We start from the raw sequence: 24,005 nt of genomic DNA on the forward strand, positions 1-24,005 counted from the left end.
CTGCCTTATCTTGTGCTTCAATGGCCATATGTATTTTATTATAAGGCAAAAATCAAATTGCAGATCCAAAAGTGTTGCAAAAGTATTCCAACAATTTTTATGGATGTCTGGTGGTGAGGGAAGTCTGCCTTGGTTCTCTCCATTCCCTCGAGGAGAACCCAGAGAGACCAGTTTCTTTGGCTTTCACCGTTGCCAGTCTCTAGAACATTGGATATAATTGGATATATCTGTGAGATATATACCTATGTATATATATCTCCTCTCTGCTATTGGATATAATGCTGCAGTGCACCTAATATTAAGTAACTAATGTAAAATTTGGCATAGCAGAGAGGATCACTTAATTTTTGGCCATTTTTACCTCACCCTTTCAATAGCTTTTCTCTGTCTGGATTGTTTTTGTCTTGGAGTAACTGCTGAAGCCGCTGGGGATCACAGGATTCCAGACATATGTTACGGGTGTTGTAAAGATGGAGAAGAATGGGATGGCTTTATAAAGAATTAGCCTAATGAAGAGAATGTCCAAGGGTCAAAAGTGTTGCAGACCAAGGTGGATGGACTGGCCTGCTCTGATTTGATTTTCTTATTTAATTCCCTGAGTCTCCAAGCCAGCTGGGTTGGAATGAGTAGGAAAGCAGAATATTTTGTGTTTCTCAGCAGTGATTTATTTGTAGAGGTGAAACCAGGGAATTTCTCTCTGTGTGAAACTATCTGCTCCTTGGCTTCAAGCGTTCAATAAGTTCTCCGCCAAGGAATGTTTGTCCTCTCGAGACAGATCAACGGGCACGTACAGATTATAAGTAACCTTTGCTTCAGCCTGCCCTGTGCATAGTGACCCGCTGTTGACTCAGTGTCTTGGTTACTGGTCATTAGTGCAGCAGTCTCCCATGGCCTTGGGAGAAAGCGGTCTCTATTTGTCTCCTGTGGCCAGAGGAGAAAGCGGTGGGGGGAGGATGAGGACTTCTAATGCAAGATGTATTGGCAAACCCTGTGGCTCAATAGGACATAAATTGGAAGGGCCTTCTGAAAAGCTGTTTGCACGGGGAAGCATTCAAAGACAAAATGTGATTGTGCACATGTGTGTATATAGGAGAAAATTAGGATGAAGTGAAGGATCTTAGTTGTGACTGAAGCAGAGACATGTATGTGATGCAGCCTTTCTATCAGTAGCAATTATTTCACTCTTCGTGGTAAAATAATGGACACAGTTTTAAATTTAACCCTGATTCTCAAAAATGCAGTCACACTTGGCATTGATTACGTTTGAATAGTGAAAAGCTTTAGCTTTGTAAGTCTAGGCTGTGGGGCAGTGTACTTGGTACTACCTTGACAACTTAAATTTGGAGGCGGTGGGAGCAATAGTACACGCTGCAAAAACTTGTTTGGCTCAGGGTGTAGTGGCTTGCTTTTTTGGTGCTTTAATGTTGCTATTTAAGATAGCCAGGGATTTGCTTGACAGAATAAGGGGGATGCACATCTTCATTTAGAAAGAGAGAGGTGTAAATGCGAGTGGGGAGATGGGTAGTCTTCAGAGCCACCCGACGGAGGAAGCCTTCTTGTGGCGTTGAAGAAACAGCAAGTATGAGGTGGTGGGACTGTGGAGAGCCCAGAAAAAGAGACTGACTTGTTTTGTTTTCAATTTCATTTCCACTTTAAGTAAAGATTATAGTGAATGGTCATTTGTTCATGTTTTTTTTCTTGTTGAAGATATGTTTTGCTTCTTTAACAGGGCAAAAAGGACGTTTCCCAGATATTTAACAACATCTTGAGAAGACAAATTGGCACACGCAGCCCTACTGTGGAATACATTAGTGCCCATCCGCATATCCTATTCATGCTTCTAAAAGGGTGGGTGCTTTAATTTGATTTTCATTAAAGAGCGTTGCCTGGAACATGCTGGTATTGCAGTTGATATACTTCCTCACTTTTATTTTAAAAAAAAAAGGATTTTCAGATTTTATTCCAGATTTCTTATTTTGTTTCTCTCATATTAACTTTTGTTTTACTTATCTGTATACTTTTTAACGACTGGATTATTTTATTTGGCTGTTATTTCTTCACCAAACTTCATGTTGGAATAATTATGTGCTGGTTGTTTTTGACAGCTCCCCACATGACATGTACTTCAGTTCTTGCCTTAAACACTTGTGTAGCATTGTTGATGACTGCTGAGTTTCATTTAGACCTTTTTGCATTGCAGGAGTGACTTATAATGGTGTCTGTAAATAACTGGAGTCAAATGCTGGACCACCATGTGGTGGAATGGAGAGAAGGCAAAATGCATAAAAAGAATATTTGTGTCTGTGGGGCAGACTTCAATGCTTGTAGCCACGTGTGAACAACTTTAAATTAATTCTGTAATGAACTCCACAACCTTCAGCATTAAATCTTTTTTTTTTTTTTTTTTTTTTTTTGGCTTTTAACCTTTGAGGGGGAGTCAGTGCTCAGCTGTAACCTGGTAGTTCCCAAGGTAAGTTGGCCAAGGAGGAGGGAGTAGACTGCCATGTGGAGAGGACTGTATAGTTGTGGAGAGGACTGTATAGTTGTGGAGAGGACTGTATAGTTGTGGAGAGGACTATATAGTTGCATTCAGCAGTGCAAAGTGTTGGCCTAAAACTCTTGAGGTTTCTGTCCCCTTTGCTTTTGGCCAAAGGCACCTTCCATTCAGCAAGAAGGTTTGCTTTTCCAACCCCTGCAATCTACTGTTTTCTGCTCAGTTTTCTGTGGTTTTCTAAACCACAGAAGCCAAAGAATCCAAAGAAGCCAAAACTTTAGGATTTTGTTTATTTTTCCCTAAGGAAAGGAGAATATATGTGATCGGGATTAATTAAAGAACTGATGTAGAAATAAGTACATTTATTAGCTGATGGGTATGAAACAACATGGACTCTTACAGTAGTTGTATGATCACACTAGTAACAGCCATTGAAAAACATGACATAAGCCTTTTAAACTAATGGTTCTTAAAAGAATGAATTTTTTGTAAATGTCCTTCTTGCTCTTGAGGCTTAAGATTTGCATTTTTACCATGTGCTTCACAGCCAGAGTTAGGAAAATACTTAAGCACCATCTAAGATTTGTGCATGACGAGGCTGCAGCCCCAAGGGTAAAATTCCCTTCAGCCTCCCGCCTCTCCCAGGGGGAGACCCGAGCCAGGAGAGAGAGAGAGAGGCACCGGGGTCCTCTAAAATAGTTATTTCCTTCAAAATTGGACACATTCCAGCACAGCTGAGCAGGGAAAAAAGTAACCGAGAGAACTAGTCCAGCGATTTCAAGAACAAGTACCAGGGATTTCAAGAACCGTGAGCTTGTAATTGACGGTGGTGGCAAAGCTCTTGGTTGATGCAGTGGGAGGAGGTCTGGACCTGCTGCCTTCCTCGCAGGGAGGGCCGTGGGGAGCCCGGGCAGGTGGCTGGGCTGAGCTACGTCTTGCTCTTACAAGTATAGTGTTTTGTTGTGATTTAGCTTTAATTTTGAAACTCTTGACTTGTTTTGTGTTACTAAACGCCAGCTTCCTTGGAAAGGAAACCGGTAAGCTAGTTAAATATATTTTGGTTTCGTTTGTTCATTAAAACTCACCATTTAGATAAACCTCAAACTAGTTTTTTCAGGACAGTGATGATAATTCTCTCAGTCATCGTTAAGTTGTACAACTGTTTTCAGTTTCATGTATAGATAGAATCATTTTCTTCCCTTTTCTCTGTCTTTGCTTTTTCAATTTTCCACTCATTTTGTTTTTGCACGTTGCACGTGTATCGCTACCATATGTCTGGGCTTTATTTAAAGTTAAAAAATATTTTTGGATCATGTCCCAGATATTCTTTGTCATCTGTAACAACCAAGAATATTAAGATGATAGTAAGGATTTTATGTTATGTGTATGTGCTGCTGCCAGACATTTTACTGTAGGTGACCCGCCATTTAAATGGCATTACTTAGATGCCTTTTGGAGACTACTGCTGCGTGCAGCGGCGCGTCTGTGTTAGTTTGGTCCTCAGGCTCCTTGTTCTTGATTTCTTGCTATCTCTCTGCAGCACTGCACTGTATCAGAGTTGCCGTTTCTGGAGTTCCGTATTAGAAAGTGCTGTTGAATTCATCAGCGATAGTCCAGACGATAGTCCTGTCCAGCCCTCATGGTACCTGAGCAGTTGCTGCAGGACAGTGTAATGATGTCAGACAGGATGCCTTCTTACCTGCCTATGTCCTGCTGCCAGGACTGTCAAAAAAATGATACTTAAAATATGTGCCTAAAGCAAAGGTAGGGCCCCGAACGCACGGCTTGCTGGGTGCAGGCAATGTGCGGTGCTCGTGTGCAATCAGCCATGGGACTGGGAAACACACACTTCATGTTGGACATCACCACTTGAAAACGTGACTTGAGGATGAAGTTAAATGAAATATAATAATACCAAAATCTGCTTAAAGGAAAGGACAGTAGATTTGGCTGGCTTGTACCATTCAGTGTTTGTTATGACATTATTTGGAGAGAAAAAAATACTTTTCAACCGTGACTGTAGAAGAAACAGCCCATGACTACTGTGAAGACTTGTCGTTGTTTCACTTGTACTAGCGGCAAAATTTCCTCTGCCCCCTGACAGTCAGTTCATAACAGCATCAACAAAAGGTTGCTTTTTCGTTGCATAATGTGAGCTCTGTTGAGTGGGAAGGATCCTGAATCAGAGCTCCCGCCCAGTGTTTCCTGCCTAATACTCCAGCGGCACTGCCAGCTTGAGATAACTGTTCTTACCTTTTAGGCTTCGTTTTACTTGCTGGCTACTTCCTTCCAGCTTCCCAGCTTCAGAAAAATATACAGCACATCATTCACTACCTTTTTTTTTCTTTTTTTTTTTTTTTTAGTAGGTTAATTGACCTTCCTGCTGCATGAGGACTTGCTCTAATAGTATCTTCTTTTCTGTGTGTGCAGGCTTTGTGTATGAATAGGTTTTCAGATGAATACAATACTGGGTGTATATAGAGTACTGGGTATATTTGGGCCAAATTTTTCTCCGGTGTCAGCATATTGCATTAGCCCAGAAATAACTTTGGTCCTTTGTAATTTAAAATATTTTCCCTCTAGTACCGTGACTGTAGAGGACTTGAAGTTTGTGGCACTTGCATCGTTTCTCACAAGTGACAAATTTATAAGCTCCTTTTTCAATATATATCATACCACATGCTATCTAATGTACCTAGTCACTTGCCTCAGTCGGTTTTGTGATGATCTCTTCGTATCACAGTGCAGTTAAAGCTTTAATGATATATTGGCTAAAGTTGCAGAATTCCCCTTGAGTTTATCTAAGGATAAACTCCTTTTCTGAGGATAAACTCAAGCTATAGAAGTTAGTGTAAAGTCAGATCAGAATATAGCTGTTTGTCATGACCTTGTGTCTCCCAGGCTCGATGCCTTCCTAATCTGCCTGTGCTCCTTACCTTGTACCATCTTCTGCACTAGCTACACAAGTATGATTCCCTTCGCGCTGAGATGCGTCTCTGCTCTCAGTCTCGCCTCTTTCAGCCTCCACAAGAAGTACTTTGAAATATTTCAAGTCCACTATTGCCTTTTCTGGTTGCCCCTGGTCGTCAGTGTGCGGGGCTTTCTTGAGGTTGTAAGTGCATCCGAACAAAGAAGTAGTCTGTATTTTTTTCTGCTGCAGGAGTATGTCTGCATAGAGCACTGATTGCTCATTAGAAGGGATTTTGAAGCACATATCTATCATTCCCGCCTGATGGTTTTGCATGTGAGTGTGGGTGCAGAGAACATGCCAGTTATGCCCAGGCAGAATGTAAACTTCTTCCAGGCATATTCCAGGAGCCAAACCCAACTTCCCTCACTTATGTGAACAGCCAAAGGTCCTTACCCACTTCCAGATAATGGAGCATTTGACTAAGAATGATTCTGTTGATACTTGTGTTTTAAAAAGTTATTGTGCTGGAAACAATGCAATTTGCTTTTATTCCAACCAAAATATTCCGTAGCCAGCTATTAAATATTTTCCTGGCTGCACGCCTAGGAGCAGCTCCGCCTCTTTTTGCTTGAAAATTAGTATTCCTGTTAATGGAGTCAAGGAGAGGGTACGCCTCAACAGAAAACATCAGTGAATCTCTGTTGTCTAAAGAGTTATAAATTCATGTTTGCAAATGTTTCCCAAAAGGAAACAAATATAGGGGCCTGAGTGCCTGCATTTCCTTGAGGGTGGGAAGTTTCGTTTGCCTGTTTGGAATAGCAATTCATTTTTCATTAAACCAAGTATTGTTGACATCAGGTTGAAGTATGCAGCTCTGGTATGCTCACAAAACACTACCATTCTTTTAAACTGCAAGCTGGTGGTAAATTTGAAGGCCCACTCACTTACAGCACAGATGGCGTTTTGTGTTTTTCTTTGGGGTTTTTTTTTTTTTTTTTTTTGTTTTTTTTTCTCTTTTGGCCTAGTGATAGGAATTAATTGTGCAAAGGAAACATGATGCTGATAAGCTCTGGGTGATAATACACAGTTCTGATATAGTATAACCAGCTTATTGAAACAGAGCGTGCTCTCTGTCCCTTTGGACTTCTCTGCTTGCACATGACTGAAGATTGCTGGAAGGAGTTCATTTTAAGTCCTCCTGGCTGTTGGATTTCGTCCTTTCTTTCTTTTTTTTTTTTAAAGTTATGTTTCTAACAGTTTTGCTTCAGATTAATTTCAGCTTTAAAGAAATCAAAACTTTATAGAAATAGAAGATGATCTGAATTGCCTCTCCGCTCCCTCACTCTCCAGGATCGAGTGCTGGCTCCTGGCTATGGCAGTGCGTGTGCCATAACAGGATTGTAACTTGAGGAATGAATTTTTGTCTCCTGAACAAAGTCGTAGCCTCTGCAGAGGAGGGATTGAGCAGAACTCCTCCTAAACTGCAAAAAAATGATCTTCAGAGCTACAGAAAGCTTAATCCTGTGTAGACTGCCTGGATAGACCCTTTCTACCTTCATCATTACGCATTAATATTCTAGAGCGATGCTCTCTAGAAGAGGAGTGGGAGGTGATGGATGGTCATAAGATGTTATAGTCTTCTTGGATAAACTGAGGAGCTCAGAAATAAATCTGAAAAGTAAGATTATTATATTGTATGCGCTTTGCTTTCTCAGAAATCTAAAAAGGTGGAAGAGCTCTGTTGAAACATTATGCACTGCCCACGGTCTTTCTGCAGAGAGGAGGTGTAAGGCACATTTACACCAAAATGTGTTTTGGTTTGCAAAGGCAGAGGTTTGCGATGGGAAGCGCTGTCAGCCTTATCTGTGCAACTGCTCCTTAGCTTTGAGCGGAGGTCCTGAAGCTGGGTACAGTGCTCCGGCTAGAAGCTGCTGTCCGTGTGTCGTGTTGCCTCTGGCACACAAGTTTCCTATGCTACAAAGTTCCCCGTTGCTAGAAAAGTGCCCGTTTATCTTTGTTCTTCTACAATTTGACCTTTCCTGTTTCTTTTCATTCTTCAGATATGAATCCCCAAATATTGCCTTACGCTGTGGAATTATGCTGAGAGAGTGTATCCGGCATGAACCCTTGGCCAAAATCATACTTTTTTCGGAACAGTTCAGAGACTTTTTTAAATATGTGGAAATGTCAACATTTGATATAGCTTCTGATGCCTTTGCTACATTCAAGGTAAATTACTCGATACCTGTGTCATAGCATTGTGTCAAAAATGGCAGTCCCTCAGTAGTCATCGCTCAATGTTGTGTTGCCTTTAAATTGCGTGGCTTTTTTACTGTTCAGTGAAGGATATGATTAATCCTTGGTCTGTTTGTAATAGGATTCATAACAATGATCAAGTCTGCAAAGAATCTTTAATTCAATACAGATTTACATTTCACTAATGTTCTTCATCTTGATAACCCAAGGCCTTTTATGCAACCATTTAAAACTCAAATTAATCACGTATTATGTATAGTTCTTGTAAAATGCATAACCTTTTTCTCTCCCTACCTTCCCCCAGAGACAAAACCACTACCCATCATGACCACAACCAGTAAATAGAAGGAATCATTCAAAATTCACTTTTAAAGTCCTCTAATTTTTGCTGACCCTTCTGAGTTTGGCAGTCAAGTTTAGACTAATGCCGTGCTTGCTGATTATTTTACGAATTATTTGTATGCTTACTTTTGTGAGCTATTGTTCAGTGTGAAAGCACCGCATAGACCCTGTATAGAGTCTCTGTATTGCATTAAAAATGAAGTTGGGTGAAGCTTGCCAAATTTCTTGGAGTTACTATGTGGCCATCATCTTGCCTTCAAGGTGCTCTAGTCTTCTATAGACCTTCAAGGTCAATGGTCTTTGAGCAAAATTTGGTGCCTATGAGCTTAATACACAGGGAAGATTAGTCTATTTATGAAAAATTATTTAAGAAAGCTGGGGAAAATTCTTTTCAGGTAAAGATTCTTCTAAATATAGACATAACTCCTCTTTTCTTCTATCAGTGGGTTGCTTGCTGTCATAGAAACACGTTGTTCATTCTTTCCTCTCAAAGCTAATTAGAAACTTGAGTAGATAGACCTTAGGAATAACTGTAAGGAATATTAAGAGTTCAGCTCAGAGATTCAATGCATACTGAAACCCAGCCTCAGTTTTTACTAATCTACTGAGTGGGGTAAAGATTTGCATAATGGAGATAATGAGTTGAGCAGGATTACCAATTCAAACACCCGTTAATCAATAGCAGCATCTTTCAGTTATTTTAAGTTGCACTGTCATTGTGTTCATTAGGTAAATGTTATGAAGGTGGAAGTAGCACAGAAATACTGACAAGTAAACACACATGTGTAGGACTGTATAAAAATGCAACTGAGGTATTAAAATCCTCCGTCTCTGGCATTTTACCCTATGCTCAGAAGAGTACTTGTCTCTGGTCAGAAAAAGTGCTCCTGAACTCTGTTCCCAGCTTGGCAGAAGAGCTTTTCAGCTTTTGCCCAGGTCACAATGTGTTGTGGGTGATGGACAGTCTTCACCCCAACCAGGGGTCCGGATGGGGACAAAGGGCAGTTCAGCTGTGGCAAGGACCACAGACTACTCCAACCCTCCCCAAAAAAGAGGGATTGATGCTGTTCATGGATCTACAGCTGTGGAACTTACTTCTGTCCCCTGTGATCCGAGTGTATTTTTAGCAGGATTTAAAAATAGGATTCTACATCTTCACGTGCACTGGAAAGACAGGAGTATGAGGGCAGTTCAGATATAGGTCAGAAATCACCTTTTAAAGTGTGTGGGGAAAATCTATAAACGGCATTTTTATGAAATTGCCTCTTATTTTAAATTGCCTGACTTGATACATGGTCAGTTCTGGAAATAAACCAGCTGTTCATCTCACCTCCTATTTGTCTGTTGTTCTGAATAGCTCGAACAGCAAGAAGTGATTTGGAAGGAACTGAATCGTGAAATGTGGAGCTACCTTGTTTCTAGTACCGTAAAAATAAGTGCTATGATTGCTCGCTGTCTGGATTACTGAACTCGTGTTTTCAGTTCTGTTTCCCCCGTGTTGGGTTTGTAGTGTTGCCACCAGGGTGTCTGGTTCAGAGCTGAAAGCCTTGGGATAGTCTATGCGCCAGAGGAGGGCTTAATTAAATGTGCATTAAAGTCTGAGGATATTTATAGTAGGGAAGTATTGGAATTTTTGACGATCTGGAGATGTACTTCTTAATTAAATTCAGCCAGGTGCACTGCAGAGAGGAAACAGAGCTGCTAAAAATGCTGAGGAAAATGGCTTGTATTTAGAGATGCAGTCGGCTGTGGGAGGGTACCAGCAGCAGCTGGAAAGAGTGCTGATTGAATACTGCTGCTCCACGCTCTCTCGTGATTTTGTATGAAAAACTCATTTTGGATTATATTCCATTTGTGCCCCCTATTGAAAAATGTTGTACTTGCCTCCTAAGTGCCCTGCATAAAAGCTCGTGAATGACATTTGTTGCACTGAGCCTTTTAAACTGCTATCATTGCAGTCCTGCTAAATAAAGGCATGTATTAAAAACACATACTTGGATTTTATAGCACTCTGCTTTCCTCTTGTAATTGATGGTAAAAATAAATTAAAGGATTAGTATGTAAAGGATTTCTTTTATTTGTGATGCTGTAGAGGATGTGTCTGCGCATCTGCTTCAGCTACTCATCAGCTTCGGTCTCTGACTGTGGGTAAGGAAACCAAGGAAAAGATGATGAAAAAGATAGCAACCCATTCACCGGAAAAATATCAACTTGAATAGAATTAATCAGGCATTTATTGTGATCAGTGTTATGTTTTAAAGGAGGCAATAAGATAGAAATTAAACTTAAAGGCCTCAAACTGGACACTTCATTTCGTGGCTGTTCATCCAGTAAAGAGACTTGATTTCTTCTGGAGCTGAACATTTGCATCTCTGTCGCTGAGCACCATGTTCCCATTCCGTGGGAGAGGTTGCTTTAATTTAAATTTGAATTGGTTGGCCTTTTAGGATGGGATGCCTCCTAGGAAGCTTCAGCTGTCTTGAAGGTCTGCTACTGCTCGTGTCAATAAGTCCACCTTGGGCAGAAAAGCAGCCACAGAAGAAATTCATCACACCTACCTGAGACCCCTTTCTGGGGATGCAGTGGCTGTGGAGGGAACCTGGGTGGTTAGCTTAGATTGGTGCCTAACTTTTAGGCTTTAAAGAAATAAATGTATATATACAGTGGTTGAATTTGAGTCTGCCTTGTTGTATTCACTGGAGATGAGCAATAGCAATTGGTTAAACTTGGCATAATTTTCCAGCTGCAAGGTAGCATGGAGATCACTTTTGGCTTTGGGACCATAGCTGATCCCTCCATAAGGGTTAATTTACTTTCTTCCTTTCCCCCACCCCAGTTTATCATAAGTACTGTGCACGATGACCTTAAGAAAAGGTGGGAGTGGAAAGGAATATAAAGAGCGAGTGTTAGAATATTTTTATATTGGTTCTGTGAGCATTCACTGAATTCTCCTTAAAATCCTGATAAATGCAGAATGCAGTTTTGTTTTTAAATGCTTTCAATCTATAGAAATCATGTTGTAAATACCTTCTAAATGACAACCTGGTAAAAAATGCTAAAATACATTGGAGAATCAAGGGACAATCAAATGAGCACGCTCTCTCAGGTAACCTTTCTCTGTTCTTCACCAGGACCTGTTAACGCGACACAAATTGTTGGTAGCAGAATTTCTGGAACAGAATTATGATGCGGTAAGTGTAAATGATAGAGCAATTTTTTTTTTTTTAAAATCTGTTCGTGCTTAGCTGGCAAAAGCGCGCTTTTGATAGCGGAGGGTTTAAGTGATCCACATGAAATAGTCACACAGGACTGCAAAACTAAGCATTGCTTTTACTAAAGCAGAATCCTTGTGGCGCATTTGAAATACAGATACCTCCTCTGCACACACATGGGGACACACACCAAGGTTTCAGGAGCACCCACGGTTTAAAGGCAAGTTGTGTTCCCCTCTGCGTGCATCGTATCTCCTCGGATGTGAACACAACTATCAACTTTGTATGTAAATAGATCATGGGGAAAAAAGCGTGCACATTTTTAAAGGGTTTTGTGATATTCCAGCACCACTGGTGTCATATATCATAGGGGCCACACTGGTGTTTTATATAATACTTTGGGACAGAGAAGAGTTACCTCAAGAACTTTTAGCATTTCTGGAAATTACATGTACCTAACTGGGGACTGACTCTTACCATCCTAAGGCAGTTAGTCCCTTGGTTTCCTGCCATTTCTCACTTTGATTTTTTGGCTCGGTTTTGAACAAAATGTAGGTCAGAAAAATTCCATTGGAATCAACTAAAATTGGACTGATATGGATCACAGAATTAGACTACGGGTTATGTTCTTACGTTACCTGAAGCGTTCTTTATTTCATTGCCAAAGTGAAAAGGCCGAAGACTATTTCTTTCATTCTAGAGTTACCAAGAAGGTCATATAAAGATATTGCTGAGTCACAAATGCAACTTAACTGGAGCAAAATTAGCGTCTCTGCTAATCTTTTCTCTTAGTCCTGAAGCACTGCACTGGAACAATCCCACTTTACCTTTATTTAACATTTAAAATTTTAAGTATAAATTGTGGAAGTGAGCATTCTGTTAGATGATTCTTGGGCAGCAGTGTTGGGGTTTTTTGCTTGCTTGGTAGATGGTTTGAACATATGGTAGCCTTCTCTCTCAGTAGTCTTGACCACAAGATTCCCTTGGCCCGATCCCACAAAAAGCCAGCACGCGTTGTACTCCTAGTGACCCTCGTTGGGCAAACAGCTTTAATGAGCTGCTCAAGGCAGGTGGCACCTGACAAAAGGAGGTTTTGGCATACACCAGTGTGGGATGCACCATCACCAGTTTGGGGTATTGTGTTGAATCAAAAAGCAAGTCATGACCACGAAATGAGTGAGCTGGACGAGTTACATGCTGGACCCGTGTGTCCTGGCAGCAGATTCACCCTCCTGTAAGAGAAGGTGGTACAGGCACTGGCTTGCCTCTGTCCTAGTTGGCTCACACTGGCTCCTGTTATATCCAGTCCATATGTGGTATCCCTCTTTACAGTATTTGGAAGAGGAGTGTTCCTGGGCATTAATACACTGTGTGATAACCAGCCAAGAAAAAAGGCCATGAGAGCTGTGCCTGGCGTGTCAGTGAAGCGTTAGAGGCCGGCACTGCTGCAGCCTCTGCTGCTCCTCTGGGGTGGGAAGGACCGGGAGGAGGAAGGATGGACATGAATTGGATGCATTTTGTGTTTTCTTGTTACTTTAGATCTTTGAGGATTATGAAAAACTCCTTCACTCTGAGAATTATGTAACAAAGAGACAATCTTTGAAGGTAAAGTGAAGATTCTCAGCACTTTTCTTCTAAATGTGAACTGTGAGTTATGCAGAATATCAAGATGCATGTGTGGCAATGGAGCAGCCGTGTATTTCGAATAAAAAAGAGCTTAGTGCTTGAGGATGCTGCTCCTACAGTGCTCAAGTGTGACTTTTCTTTCTGGGATCTCTAGTGAAGCATCAGGCCGTTTCTATGGAACAAGCACTATCATTTTTCCTCTGACCTCAGATCTGGACTTTGGTTCAGAACGTAGTTTAAAACGAGCTTGAGAGTAATGTGGTAGTCTCTGTGTGTGTGGTGCTGCTTAGTGCTACAGCACCAAGTCTGACACGACCTGCAGATGGGACCAGATAGGCGTGTTGATGTAACATCAGAATGAAATGAAGGTGTCTTCGTGGGACAGCTGCACCACGCTTGCTTCTGTCCTGGCTGGTTCACACCAGCTCCTATTACACCCAGCCCATCTGTGGGACGCCTCTCTGTAGTATTTAGAAGATGAGCATTACTGGGCATTAAGTAACTCACTGCACGATAACAAGTCTAGTTACTTGTTTTTAAAGGTAGTGATAATTGAAACCTCTTAGGCAAGCATTAAAATATGTCGCTGCTTTCTTTACATCCAAAAATAATGTGGCGGATTAAAAAACCCCTGGGTTTCTTTAATTGTCTCTATAGCTCCTGGGTGAATTGATTCTGGACCGACATAATTTTGCCATCATGACAAAATATATCAGCAAACCAGAAAATCTGAAGCTGATGATGAACTTGCTGCGAGATAAAAGCCCCAACATTCAGTTTGAAGCATTCCACGTGTTCAAGGTGAGTCAGCATGAGCTGTAGAAGTGGCAGACTTCCTCTTTTCCTCATAAAAGTGTCTTTCAAGGTGGGCAAGAGAAAGCCCAGAAAATTAAGGCAAAGGTTGGGGTTTACAGTCACTTCCAGTATTTGAGAATGCCTTAATTGACAACCTTTCTCTCGCGCAGCCTCTGATTTCTGTTTGCCTTCCTTCAGGGGAGATCTAAAGCAGCAGCGTTTTGGTTTGGGCTGAAGGTAGTCACTCAAGTAGTGACGAGGTGGATGCTACAGGTAACAAAACACGCAGCTTCTAGGTGGTATCCAGGGTACCTTCCTCCAACTCTTAGGTCATTTTCCATGTGATTCTGCGTAAAAAAAAAAAAAAAAAAAAAAAAAAAAGTCTTTAAACTCTACATTAAGACTAAAAGTAGATAGTGCTAGCACTGTGCATCAGTACAAACACAATTTGCTTTTAAAGGTATTAAAAAGATTTGGTAAATCTGAGCTTGAAATAAGTTTAATCCTTCCGTCCTTTTGCAGTGATCATTAATGCAGTCTTAAACAATTACCAGAGCCAACCGGTGTCCCTTTTTTCATGATGATTAACGTTAATAAGTGAAAAGTTTACCGTTTTCCTAGCAAGAAAGTTCTCGGCTCTGGGGCAGAGGGTGAGTTGGATTGTTACTATGCAAAGCTGCCTTTAATTTGGAATGAACACATTAATTTCGAGCTATGTAAATAGAGTTGTTAATGATTTTCAGAAGAGGAAAATTAAGCCTGTAAGGATGTCCTTCCCCAAGATGGTTAAGAAAGATACCAGATCACACCAAAAGGCATGCTATTGCGAAAAGGTTACATCACCCACCACAAATTCAGGGTGACTTGTTGAGTTTTGTACTCCTGCCATTTCTGCTTTGGAAAAAAAGCTTTCAGATCTTCAGCGTGGAGGCTTAGGGAATGTGCAGCTTCTTCAAAAATCTTTTCATTTAAAAAAAAAAAAAAAACCACCATGCTTCAAGGAGGATTAAAAAAATTCCCTCCCTGAAATAAGCAGCTTGGTAAGCTGTTCCCGTGCTGACTTTCTCCGTAGTCAGCTGAACTGCTGTGAGTAACTTCTACTCCTCTTCCTTATCGGGATGTACGTGGCTCCAAGATAAGAGAGCAGTCAGGCTCCCAACACTTGCAGCCTTTGTGATGCCTATGGAGGGAAGGCACCAGAGGACTGGGCTCTCTTAGCCACTCTGTGAATAAATGCCAGATTTTTATGTATGAAAAACGTGAGTTGCTGTTCCTGAAATAATTATAGGTATGGCCCAGGCCTTGGGAACAGCTGATTTTACTTATTTTAAGAGGCATTTGAAAGGATTTGGAATAACTTGAAAGGATTCTAGTGTGCATCCATGTCATGCATTGCTGTTTCTCCCATTTTGCCTTCCCACTCCTCCCTTCCATTCCTCTTCCAGTATATTGCATCCCATTTCCAGTTAAGAGTGGAGATACTGTAGGCTTGGCCTTGCTTGACTGCTTGTGATTGCTCCCACGTGGACGTAATGCTGAGGCCTTCGGGTGCTCAGCAAAACAAACAGTCCGCAGTGGTAATGTTGCGTCTCTTCAGTTCAAAGGGCCAAACTCTGTCCTCAGATAGTCACCTCCATGGGATGGTGTTGGTTTTTTCCAGCGGTACCTGTCAGCAGCATTTAAGCGGTGCCATGGTGTGCCTCACGCTATCTCACATACATGCTGCTCGTTGTGGGGAAATTGCAGACTCAGAGCAGAACCTCATCAGCTGGAAATTGCTCGTTTATTACCACCAGCAGCACACTAGAGCTGCAGCAGAGCTTCCCTTTTAGGTCCTCGCTGAGGATCCGGGCTATCTGGATGTAGGAGCACTCAGCTTCTCCCCGGAGGGCAGGGTAGTTACAGAGTATTATAGAAAATTGCAGTGTGAATTAGCTTTGTAGAGCGGGTCAGAGAAGAGTGTTTTCCTCTGATTACACTTCTTACATTGAATTCTGGCTTCGTGAGAAGTACTAAAAGAAATCCTTAAATATTTACGAGAATGGGGGGAAAAAAACTACTGGCTGGTTGTGCCCTGTTCTGCAGCATCCCTGCCTCCTGTTTCTGGGTTAGCGTCCAACAGCCCAGTTCTCCTGTCAGCTGTAATAATTCCATGCTAATGTAACTGGGAGAGGAATCTTGTCCTCAGCTCTTAATCTCATAAATTTTAAACTGTGCCTGCATTTTTAAATTGTGCTTGCAAAATACCTGTGCAGTCCTGGTTGAAATTACAGTAGACTCAACACAGTGATTTGAAATCAAAAGTCTACTGAGAAGTGGATACTTGCTTCTCTGTCTGAGATGCCAAAAGATTTGGGTTTAAATTACGTGATTTAGATGTCTCACTAGTTAGACACAGTTGAAATGAAAAAGTGCTTGTTTTGTAAGCGTCCAAATTCCAACACTCCCATGCCCCAGCTGACCCAAAAAAAGCATATGACTCTTACCTCCCTGAGGCAATTTCTAATTACTGAAGATTCAAAAGTGTAAGAGATGAAAACGATGAGCACCTCTAGTGCAAAACTACATTGCAGGAACACTTTGTGGCTGAAAATGTCAGTACCTCTTTAAGCTCTGAGAACATTTCACTCATCCAGGGTGCTTTGGGTGGGAAATGGAAGACAAACAGGGTGCCCACTTGCAGTGCTTCCTTCCATTCTCCATTGAGGAGATGCTTGATCTTCCTCCTAGCTCCAGCTGCTTCTCTTTCTTTTGCCTGAGCAAAATGGAGCTTCTGCCTTGCGGCACCATCCTGAAGGCCTGCAGCTGCTTTGTAAAGCTGGATGTCTCAGACAACGTATGCATGAGGGTTAGCCAGTATTTAATCATTAGGAAAAGCTAACACACCTCACCCTCTTCCTCCTCCTCCATAAAAATATTGAGGTACTGGAGTGTGTCCAGAGAAGGGTGAGGGGTCTGGAGCACAAGTCTTATGAGGAGCAGCTGAGGGAGCTGGGGCTGTTTAGCCTGGAGAAAAGGAGGCTGAGGGGAGACCTTATCGCTCTCTACAACTACCTGAAAGGAGGTTGTAGCGAGGTGGGGTCTCTTCTACCAAGGAACAGGCGATAGGACAAGAGGAAACGGCTTCAAGTTGCGCCAGGGGAGGTTTAGGATGGATATTAGGAAAAATTTCTTCACTGAAAGGTTATCAAGCATTGGAACAGGCTGCCCAGGGAAGTGGCAGAATTGTCATCCCTGGGGATATTTAAAAGATGGGTAGACGTGGTGCTTAGGGACATGGTTTAGTGATGGTTTTGGTCAGAGTTATGTTGATGGTTGGACTCAATGATCTGAAAGGTCCCTTCCAACCCAGGCAATTCTATGATTCATGTAAGGGCTCTCCAGTTCCTGTGATGGATTTGTGAGAGTTATTAGTGGAGGCTGCTTTGAGTTTGCCTGTAGGGGAGAACAAAGCTTTCAGACATCTGTGAACGTGGTGCAGATATTCCTTTGACCTTATGCATTTACAAATAAAGGCTCTCATAAATTTCTCATATGGGGAACCAACAAGCTTTCTTGGCTTTCACATAAACAATTAGATTATTTTGAGGAAAGCACCCTGTAGCGGTGAATTGGGATTATGCAACCTTCTTGTTCTTAAGCAGACATTTAGCAAGATACATTTTACTGTGTATATCTAAAAATAGAATGGGTACACTGTGTTTTGTGACCTTAGTTTCATTTTTCCATTCATTTCATGCACAGTACAGAGCTACCTCCTGCAGCTTGCTCTGCAAATGGTCTCACATAATTTGACTGTACTGACAATTTCCTCTTGGTAAGAAGCTGAAACCACGTTTGTGGGGATGTGTCCTCTCTGTTTCTTGGCTGGAGAGTTTATAGGGCAAGAAGTGTTATGTGAAGCAGTAAACCATAAGCAACGTGAACACTAAGGCACTTCTGTGTGCAGTTTCCTGACAGTAAGATTGTGCGTGACCCCAGAGTAAGTCTTAAAATACCTAACCCGGGGTATCCAGCCTCTGCAATCGCTTTTGCTCTGCTGTAGTCCCAGAGGGTGGTGATGCCTGGTTATTAATTGTAAGGAAACAAGGTCAGATTCTCTAATCAAGGGATTTCGGTATTTGTTTGGAGAAATCCAGTGTATGACTTTTAATGGACAAGAGGTCAACGGTTCCACTTTGGACAGCTTTTGAAGCTTCAGAGTTGATTTTCATTCCAGGCCTTTTACAAATATTCACAAAATGGAACTGTGCTGAAAAGGTTATTTTTAGAGTTGGAATTTTAATATGAGTACTCTCTTCATTTTGGTCTCTGTCTCTCTCATATATCTGAATTAAGTGCTCTAGAACACGCAACCTTTCATAATAAAACCACAGGTGAAACAAAGTTCTCTGTGAAGTGTTTTCGCTTCAGTTACATTTCATTTTAGTAGAAAAGTTCCAGATAGCGTTAATAATGATTTCCGTTTTCAGGGGTTTATCTGCTCCTCTGTGACAATACAGAGTTCTGAATGTGGGGGGCTCCTTTAAAAAAAGTAAAGTCTTGTGGTGGTCCTAATCCTGGGCTTTGTGAAGCTGATTAGTTGATACTGGCAGAATTGATTCTGTTTGCTTAGCCAAACTATTGAATAACATTTCAGGAATTTTCTGGTCCTTTAACATTCTCTCTTTACGAGCCCCTGTTGACACTGAGCAAGACTGGCAGTCAAGATGATCTTTGTTTGAATGCTCAGTGTGACAGTTTTGCAAGGGAAAGATTATAATCTATAAATAATTGAGCAGGAAGATAAACAGGATGTGATGTCTTCTATTAAACTAAGTTGTTTGCTATGGTAATACTAGTTGTAGGACCAATATGAAATGCTGGTATTTACTAGGTTTACCGCTAAAACTTTCCAGTTCTCTTTGCAGACCAGATAGCTTGATTTAGATTTCTTCATTTTGAGAGTCAGCCTTCAGTTATCTTTGTAAGGAGGCCTAATATTCATTGAAGGAAGATGTTCAGCACTTCAAGGTCAGGCCTTCTTTAATGGATCCCATTTGCACCACAATCAGATTTTTTTTCTGAAAATGCAGGTCCTGTCAGTGTACTTAATGGTTTTCTTCTCCTGGTCACAAAGGGGGAACTGAACTTCGAAATCAAACACTTTTAATGAGGATCCGTAATGGTTACATTCCTCATCCCCGCCTGTAGGCTTACCTGCTGCTTTTCTCAAAGGAAACTGGTCCAGATGACTGGGGGCGTATCACCATCCAAATGCTGGAGGTATCCAGCCTCCACCAGCGTAGTGTCCTGCCGTAGGTCAGCACGTGGGGAGCTGCATCGTGGGGCTCCTCGAGCCGAGAGCAGCAACTGCCGCAGTCTCAGCCAGAGCCAAACAATCGTACCCCCGAGATTTCAGGATTTGTATTCCCTAGATAAGGCGCGGACTGGAAAGCTCTAAAGTACATTCAGTAGTGATTTACATACCCAAACCCTTTATTTCTCATATGGGGAACCAACGCACCAATAGCAGCGTATCAAAGTTGTTTGCAAGGGAGGGGATTTTGCTTTCGGATGCTGCGGGCAGCCACAGAACCATCAGCTATCGACAGTCCATCAAGCGTAGTGAGAGCTGTGAACTGGGTGTCCGACCCACGGACAGATGTATCCCTTGTAAGATGTTGCATTTCAGGTGCTTGGAGCGTCACGCAGGAAAGCTGTTATTTTAGGGTGGCTGCTCCGAAGGGATCCTTGGGAGGTGGGGCTGTTGGCACTACTTTTGGGAAGTTTCAGGTGGCAAGTAAGCATAAAAAGAAATTATTTAATGTTATAGCTCAAAGTATCCTGAGAAAGGCAATGTGGAGGCCTGTGCAAAGAGGGTGGGAATAACTGTAGATATTTTAATACTGTCACAGGGACCGCGGCCTGGCCACTAGATCAAGGAAAACTTTGTAAAAGACTTGGGGCCTGGGAGCGTTCACCCAGCGTGGCAGAGGCTGCAGCTCTTTCCCCAGAGGAAAAAATACCTGGAAGCAGGGACTCCTAGGAGCCACCTGAGGGGGTGGGATGCAGGGGAGACAAAAAGCACAGGCGAGGATTAGGGCTTTTACGGCATCAGGATGCCAGGGTTTAAGATTACTTTCCTTCACCTTTGTGGAACAAAAAAATTATAGTCTCACCTCTCTGTCTGGCCAGAAGTACTTCGTGTGGCACTGCTGATGTGTGCTGAGCTCCACTCCTTCCACGTATTCCCCACATGCCTCATTTTCTACCTCATTCGTATAACATCCCCTAATTGGGATGTACGAAGCCTAACGATGGGTCTGGTCTAAATCCTGTCCCAGACTTGACCAGATGTTGTTTCTGGGGGCAAGGGGCTGTAACGCAGCCCCCCAGGAGGGTGGGTGCGTGTTCTTCATCACGTAACATGGCAGCTCCCTGCACAGCTGGACATGGCCTGGCTTTTCATGTGGGAACAATCTCAGTGGAGATAAATGAACCTGCAGAAGAGCCCTAGGTCTAAAGCCAGCAGCCCCGGGGACGGGTGAGTGGTGGTGCCTCCTGCACTCGGACAACGTGCCATTCTGTGCTGTCGGCAGATGTTTGTTTTCATTCTGGTTTGAACAGGCTTGGAGGGAAACTGGCCCTTTTCCAGTCCCGTCCATCCTTAATTTCTTCTCATCGGGTAGAGAATAACTCGAGTTATTTATGTCGTTGCACAAGCGCTCGGGCGGTGTTTTGTTGACCAGCCATGGTAACCTCGGAAGCGAGCCAGATGTGGGAGCTTCTCCTGGGGTGGCCGGGGATGTGCTGCGTGTGTGCTCCTGCTGTCCCATCTGCCCCCCGTGACTGGTGTCCACAGAGCCCGCGTGTCCGCGGCATCCTGAGGCCCCTGGGAAGAGCCTGTCACCGCTGGCCTTTACAACTGGCCTTAAGTTTCCTGTCATCAGCCAGCGTGTAAGGCAGAGAAAATGTTAAAGAAACGGTGTCACAGCATAGGGGGTCATGTCCAGAGCTGGAAAACTCTGCGGCTTTAGGCTTTGCAGGAGGGAAGATCAGAGCACGGCTAGGTTTATCCTTAAAAACTGCTATTTGAGGTGACCAGTAAGCCCCCAGTGCTGGGCTGGCTGCGCCGGGTGATAGCATCCCCTCCCTGCATTGCCACCCTCCTCTGCTCGGGGAGGGCAGCGAAGGCACCGAGCGCACCACAGTGCTCCTGCTCCTGCTGCTGGAAATTTCCACGCTCCCCGTGAATGGATTAGGCAGAGGGAAGTGGAGCCTCTGACATATTTTTCCAAACCAAAACAAAGCTGGCAAATCTAATTTTAGGCCTGGTTTAGTATGGAAATGATATCAATACTGACACAAAGCTTTTCCGTTCTCCTGATAATTAATTACTACGTATTTAAGTCTTGCATGTGGAAGAGGCTGAGAATTGATAGCCTGCTCTCGACAGCTGGGTTTACAATCAAATGCTTTTATCAACAAAGAGCAAAATTAAAGGGAAGTGATACCACACGCAGGCGTAGCTTTGCCTCAATTTGCTGTTGAACCAACATGTTTGTAACTCCTCTCTCTGTGCCTTGGGACAAGGCGTGCGGCAGGAGAGCGTCTGCCTGCCAGCCTTTGGCTGGCTTGTTAGGAAATACCTTACGGGGATGTTGTGACTGATGCTCCTCTCTCTCTCTGTGTCTCCCTGTGCCTGGTTTTGTTTGCATGTTAGGTTTTTGTGGCCAGTCCAAACAAAACACAGCCTATTGTGGAGATCCTGCTGAAAAACCAACCCAAGCTAATCGAGTTTCTGAGCAATTTCCAGAAAGAGAGGACGGATGACGAGCAATTCACCGATGAGAAGAACTACCTGATTAAGCAAATCCGAGACTTGAAAAAGCCAACAGCATGAAGAACTCCCCTCGTTTTCCACTGTAGGCATTAATCTCAATTGTTAAGTTCCTCTGTGTCCCTTAAACACCACAATAGTGCTTGAGAAGGCACAGCACGTGCCTGGTTTTTATTTTGTCTTTGTTCCTAGATGTCAAGAGTATAGGGGTTTTACATGAAAATTAAAAAAAAACAAAAACAAAAATCTAGAATAATATATTATTTTTAATCAAGACTATAATTATTTATGTCAGTTTAGACTCTCTCTGTAATAGAAGCTGGTTTGACGGATTTTCATTTGTGCTCAAGAAGAATGAACCTCTTTGCTTAACTTTATCAGCAAACTCAAGCTGTGGGTGAGAGCACAGAGTAGGTCTTCTGAGGACCGTGCCGTTGTTCCTTTGCACCTGTAGTTGTGACTTTGTTCTAGTGCTGCGCACACACACACACGACTGTGAAAGAGTACGTTCGTCTCTGGAGTTAGCCGCACTTATAGATTGAGTTCTTTAGTCAAAACAGTGGGAGATGAAAAAGCAGTAAAGGTCACGTTTTCGCTTTATTTTTGCGTTCTTTCATCTTTAAAAAGTTCTCTTTTTCCCCTTGATCGGAGGTTTTGTATTCAGTGCTAGGGAATGGGTGAAGACATCAGCCAGACGAGCTGTTGCTGCCTGCCTCCCATCTTCCTGTTCATGATCTGCCTTGTGCTACAGCACAGGCTCTTCCCACCAGCTCCCAAGCAGACTGATGAGGAGCCGCCCCGGGTACGCGGTGCCCGTGTACACCCCAATGGGAAGAAGGCAAGGGGAAACTTTGCTGTATTGCTAATAAACTCAACAAATAACAGTTTTAGTGGGAATAACTTGGGGTGGTGGCCAGAGCTACGTGATTGAATCGTGCCGAGCGCTGAGCCCCGGCCCCAGTGTGAGAGGAGGCTCCTCAGCGTCTTCCCATCCACATTCCAATCCCGGTTGAGCCGAGTTCGGCAAGGGGATGCTGAACTGGCCTCAGCCTGAACCCCTGAGTGGCCCGGGGAGCCGGGGCTGCAGGTGCTCTCAAAGCTGACAGCATTTATGGGAAACCTAAATCAAGTGCGGGAGGCCATTTAGCAGCCCCAGGCACCAAAGGCAACTCGTAGTCTGGTGTTTTCTGTCCTTCTTCATCCTGGTGTGAATTCAGGTTCTGCGTTGAAGTTGTAGGAAGGGGAAATCGTTGCACTGTTAATGTTTCAAGTTTAATAAGCTCTGTGGTCCAAACAGTGTTTCCCAGGTGTGTTTGAAGAGTTTTTGGTGGTCTTTGGTTTTCTAGCGGGAAATGGAAATGTTACTCTGATGCTATATTAGGAAGTGGAGTTTGAGAGCAGGGAGCGGAAATTTCTTGAATTTTTCTAGACAGCTCAAGTTCTGAGTTTTCCTGTTTGTTGTAAGACAGTTATCGAGCTAAAACTTTAGCTAATGCTTCAGATAAAAAGGTGACACTGAATTGTAAAAACAGAACAAGACTTTTTCCTTCATAAAACTGTTGTATATTGGGGTGACTGATACTTTAATTTATGTGCTTTAGAAAAGGGATGAAACGGAACAGATTGTGGACTCATGGTTTTTTCAGATGTCAGATATACACAACAAATGTACATCTTAGTTGCCTGGAATTAAAAAAAATATATATATTTACAAGCTATTAAAAGCATGATTACCAATCACCCTTTATATCTATCTGGTTTTTTCCCTCTTGCCTTTCTGGATAGCCAGGCTCTGCGCAATGCTAAATTCTTTCTCTCCTTTGCCAGCCAGTTTCAGCAGATGGAGAGAGAGAGAGAGATGAGCGCTTTCTTCAGAGCTAATGCACTCTGCAAAGCATGGCGTCCGCAGCCCTGGCTGGCAGGGGCCTGGCAACGCAGGATGCAGTCCAGCTTAGCCTGACTGCCATCTTCTCCCCCAGCCCCGCGGGTGGTGCTCGCTATCAGAGGTAGCTCGTGGGTCGATAAAGGACCGTCTCCAGAATCGCAGTCCTCAGAGCTTGTCGTTTTAAGTCTGATCCTCTGAGATTTGGAGCCTGAAACCGAAGGGCACTTGGCTGTGCTCTGAGCTCCCAGGGTGGGGCTGTCTCCAGGGCTGGATTAGCAGAGAGACACGTGTCCGTTGCCTCAGCCTCTGGAGTCGCATGAGAACATCGGGCTTCCAGCCCGCGCTCGGAAAAAGTGTCTAATGGTGTATGGCTGGGGAATGCCTGCCCTTGGCAATGCGAGTGTAACCCATGCCGAGGTGCCCAGTGCATCCGTGAGGGTGGTCAGTGCCATGAGCTGCTCTCGTCTGCGTGGTCCGGATGCAGAAGAGCACTTGAAGACATCAAAACCTGGCTGTAATATGAGCCTACACCCACCCCCCGGTGTTTGCGTAGGCAGAGATGTGGCAGGCCAGCGGGGAACAGAGCGATGGGCCCCATCCCTGCAAAGGCAGCCTTTTCCAGTGCGGGCAGTCATCAGACCACAGGAGTAAGCGGTAAGGAG

General features: G+C 43.2%; 1 protein-coding gene across 5 annotated transcripts in view; it reads left to right on the forward strand.

Annotated features, from left to right (window-relative positions):
* The window catches only part of CAB39L (calcium binding protein 39 like), a 69,501-nt gene extending 46,303 nt beyond the window's left edge, over window positions 1-23,198 (forward strand). For all 5 annotated transcript variants that reach the window (XM_063334149.1, XM_063334156.1, XM_063334132.1 and 2 more), the window contains 6 exons: window positions 1,730-1,848; window positions 7,466-7,634; window positions 11,135-11,194; window positions 12,755-12,820; window positions 13,499-13,642; window positions 21,342-23,198. In XM_063334149.1, coding sequence (XP_063190219.1) covers window positions 1,730-1,848; window positions 7,466-7,634; window positions 11,135-11,194; window positions 12,755-12,820; window positions 13,499-13,642; window positions 21,342-21,521 — 738 coding nt within the window. In that variant the 3' untranslated portion in view covers window positions 21,522-23,198. The remainder of the gene's footprint in view (window positions 1-1,729; window positions 1,849-7,465; window positions 7,635-11,134; window positions 11,195-12,754; window positions 12,821-13,498; window positions 13,643-21,341) is intronic.
* The last annotated feature ends 807 nt before the right edge of the window (window positions 23,199-24,005 follow it).

This window comes from Chroicocephalus ridibundus, chromosome 1, assembly GCF_963924245.1.
Source record: "Chroicocephalus ridibundus chromosome 1, bChrRid1.1, whole genome shotgun sequence".
NCBI lineage: Eukaryota > Metazoa > Chordata > Aves > Charadriiformes > Laridae > Chroicocephalus > Chroicocephalus ridibundus.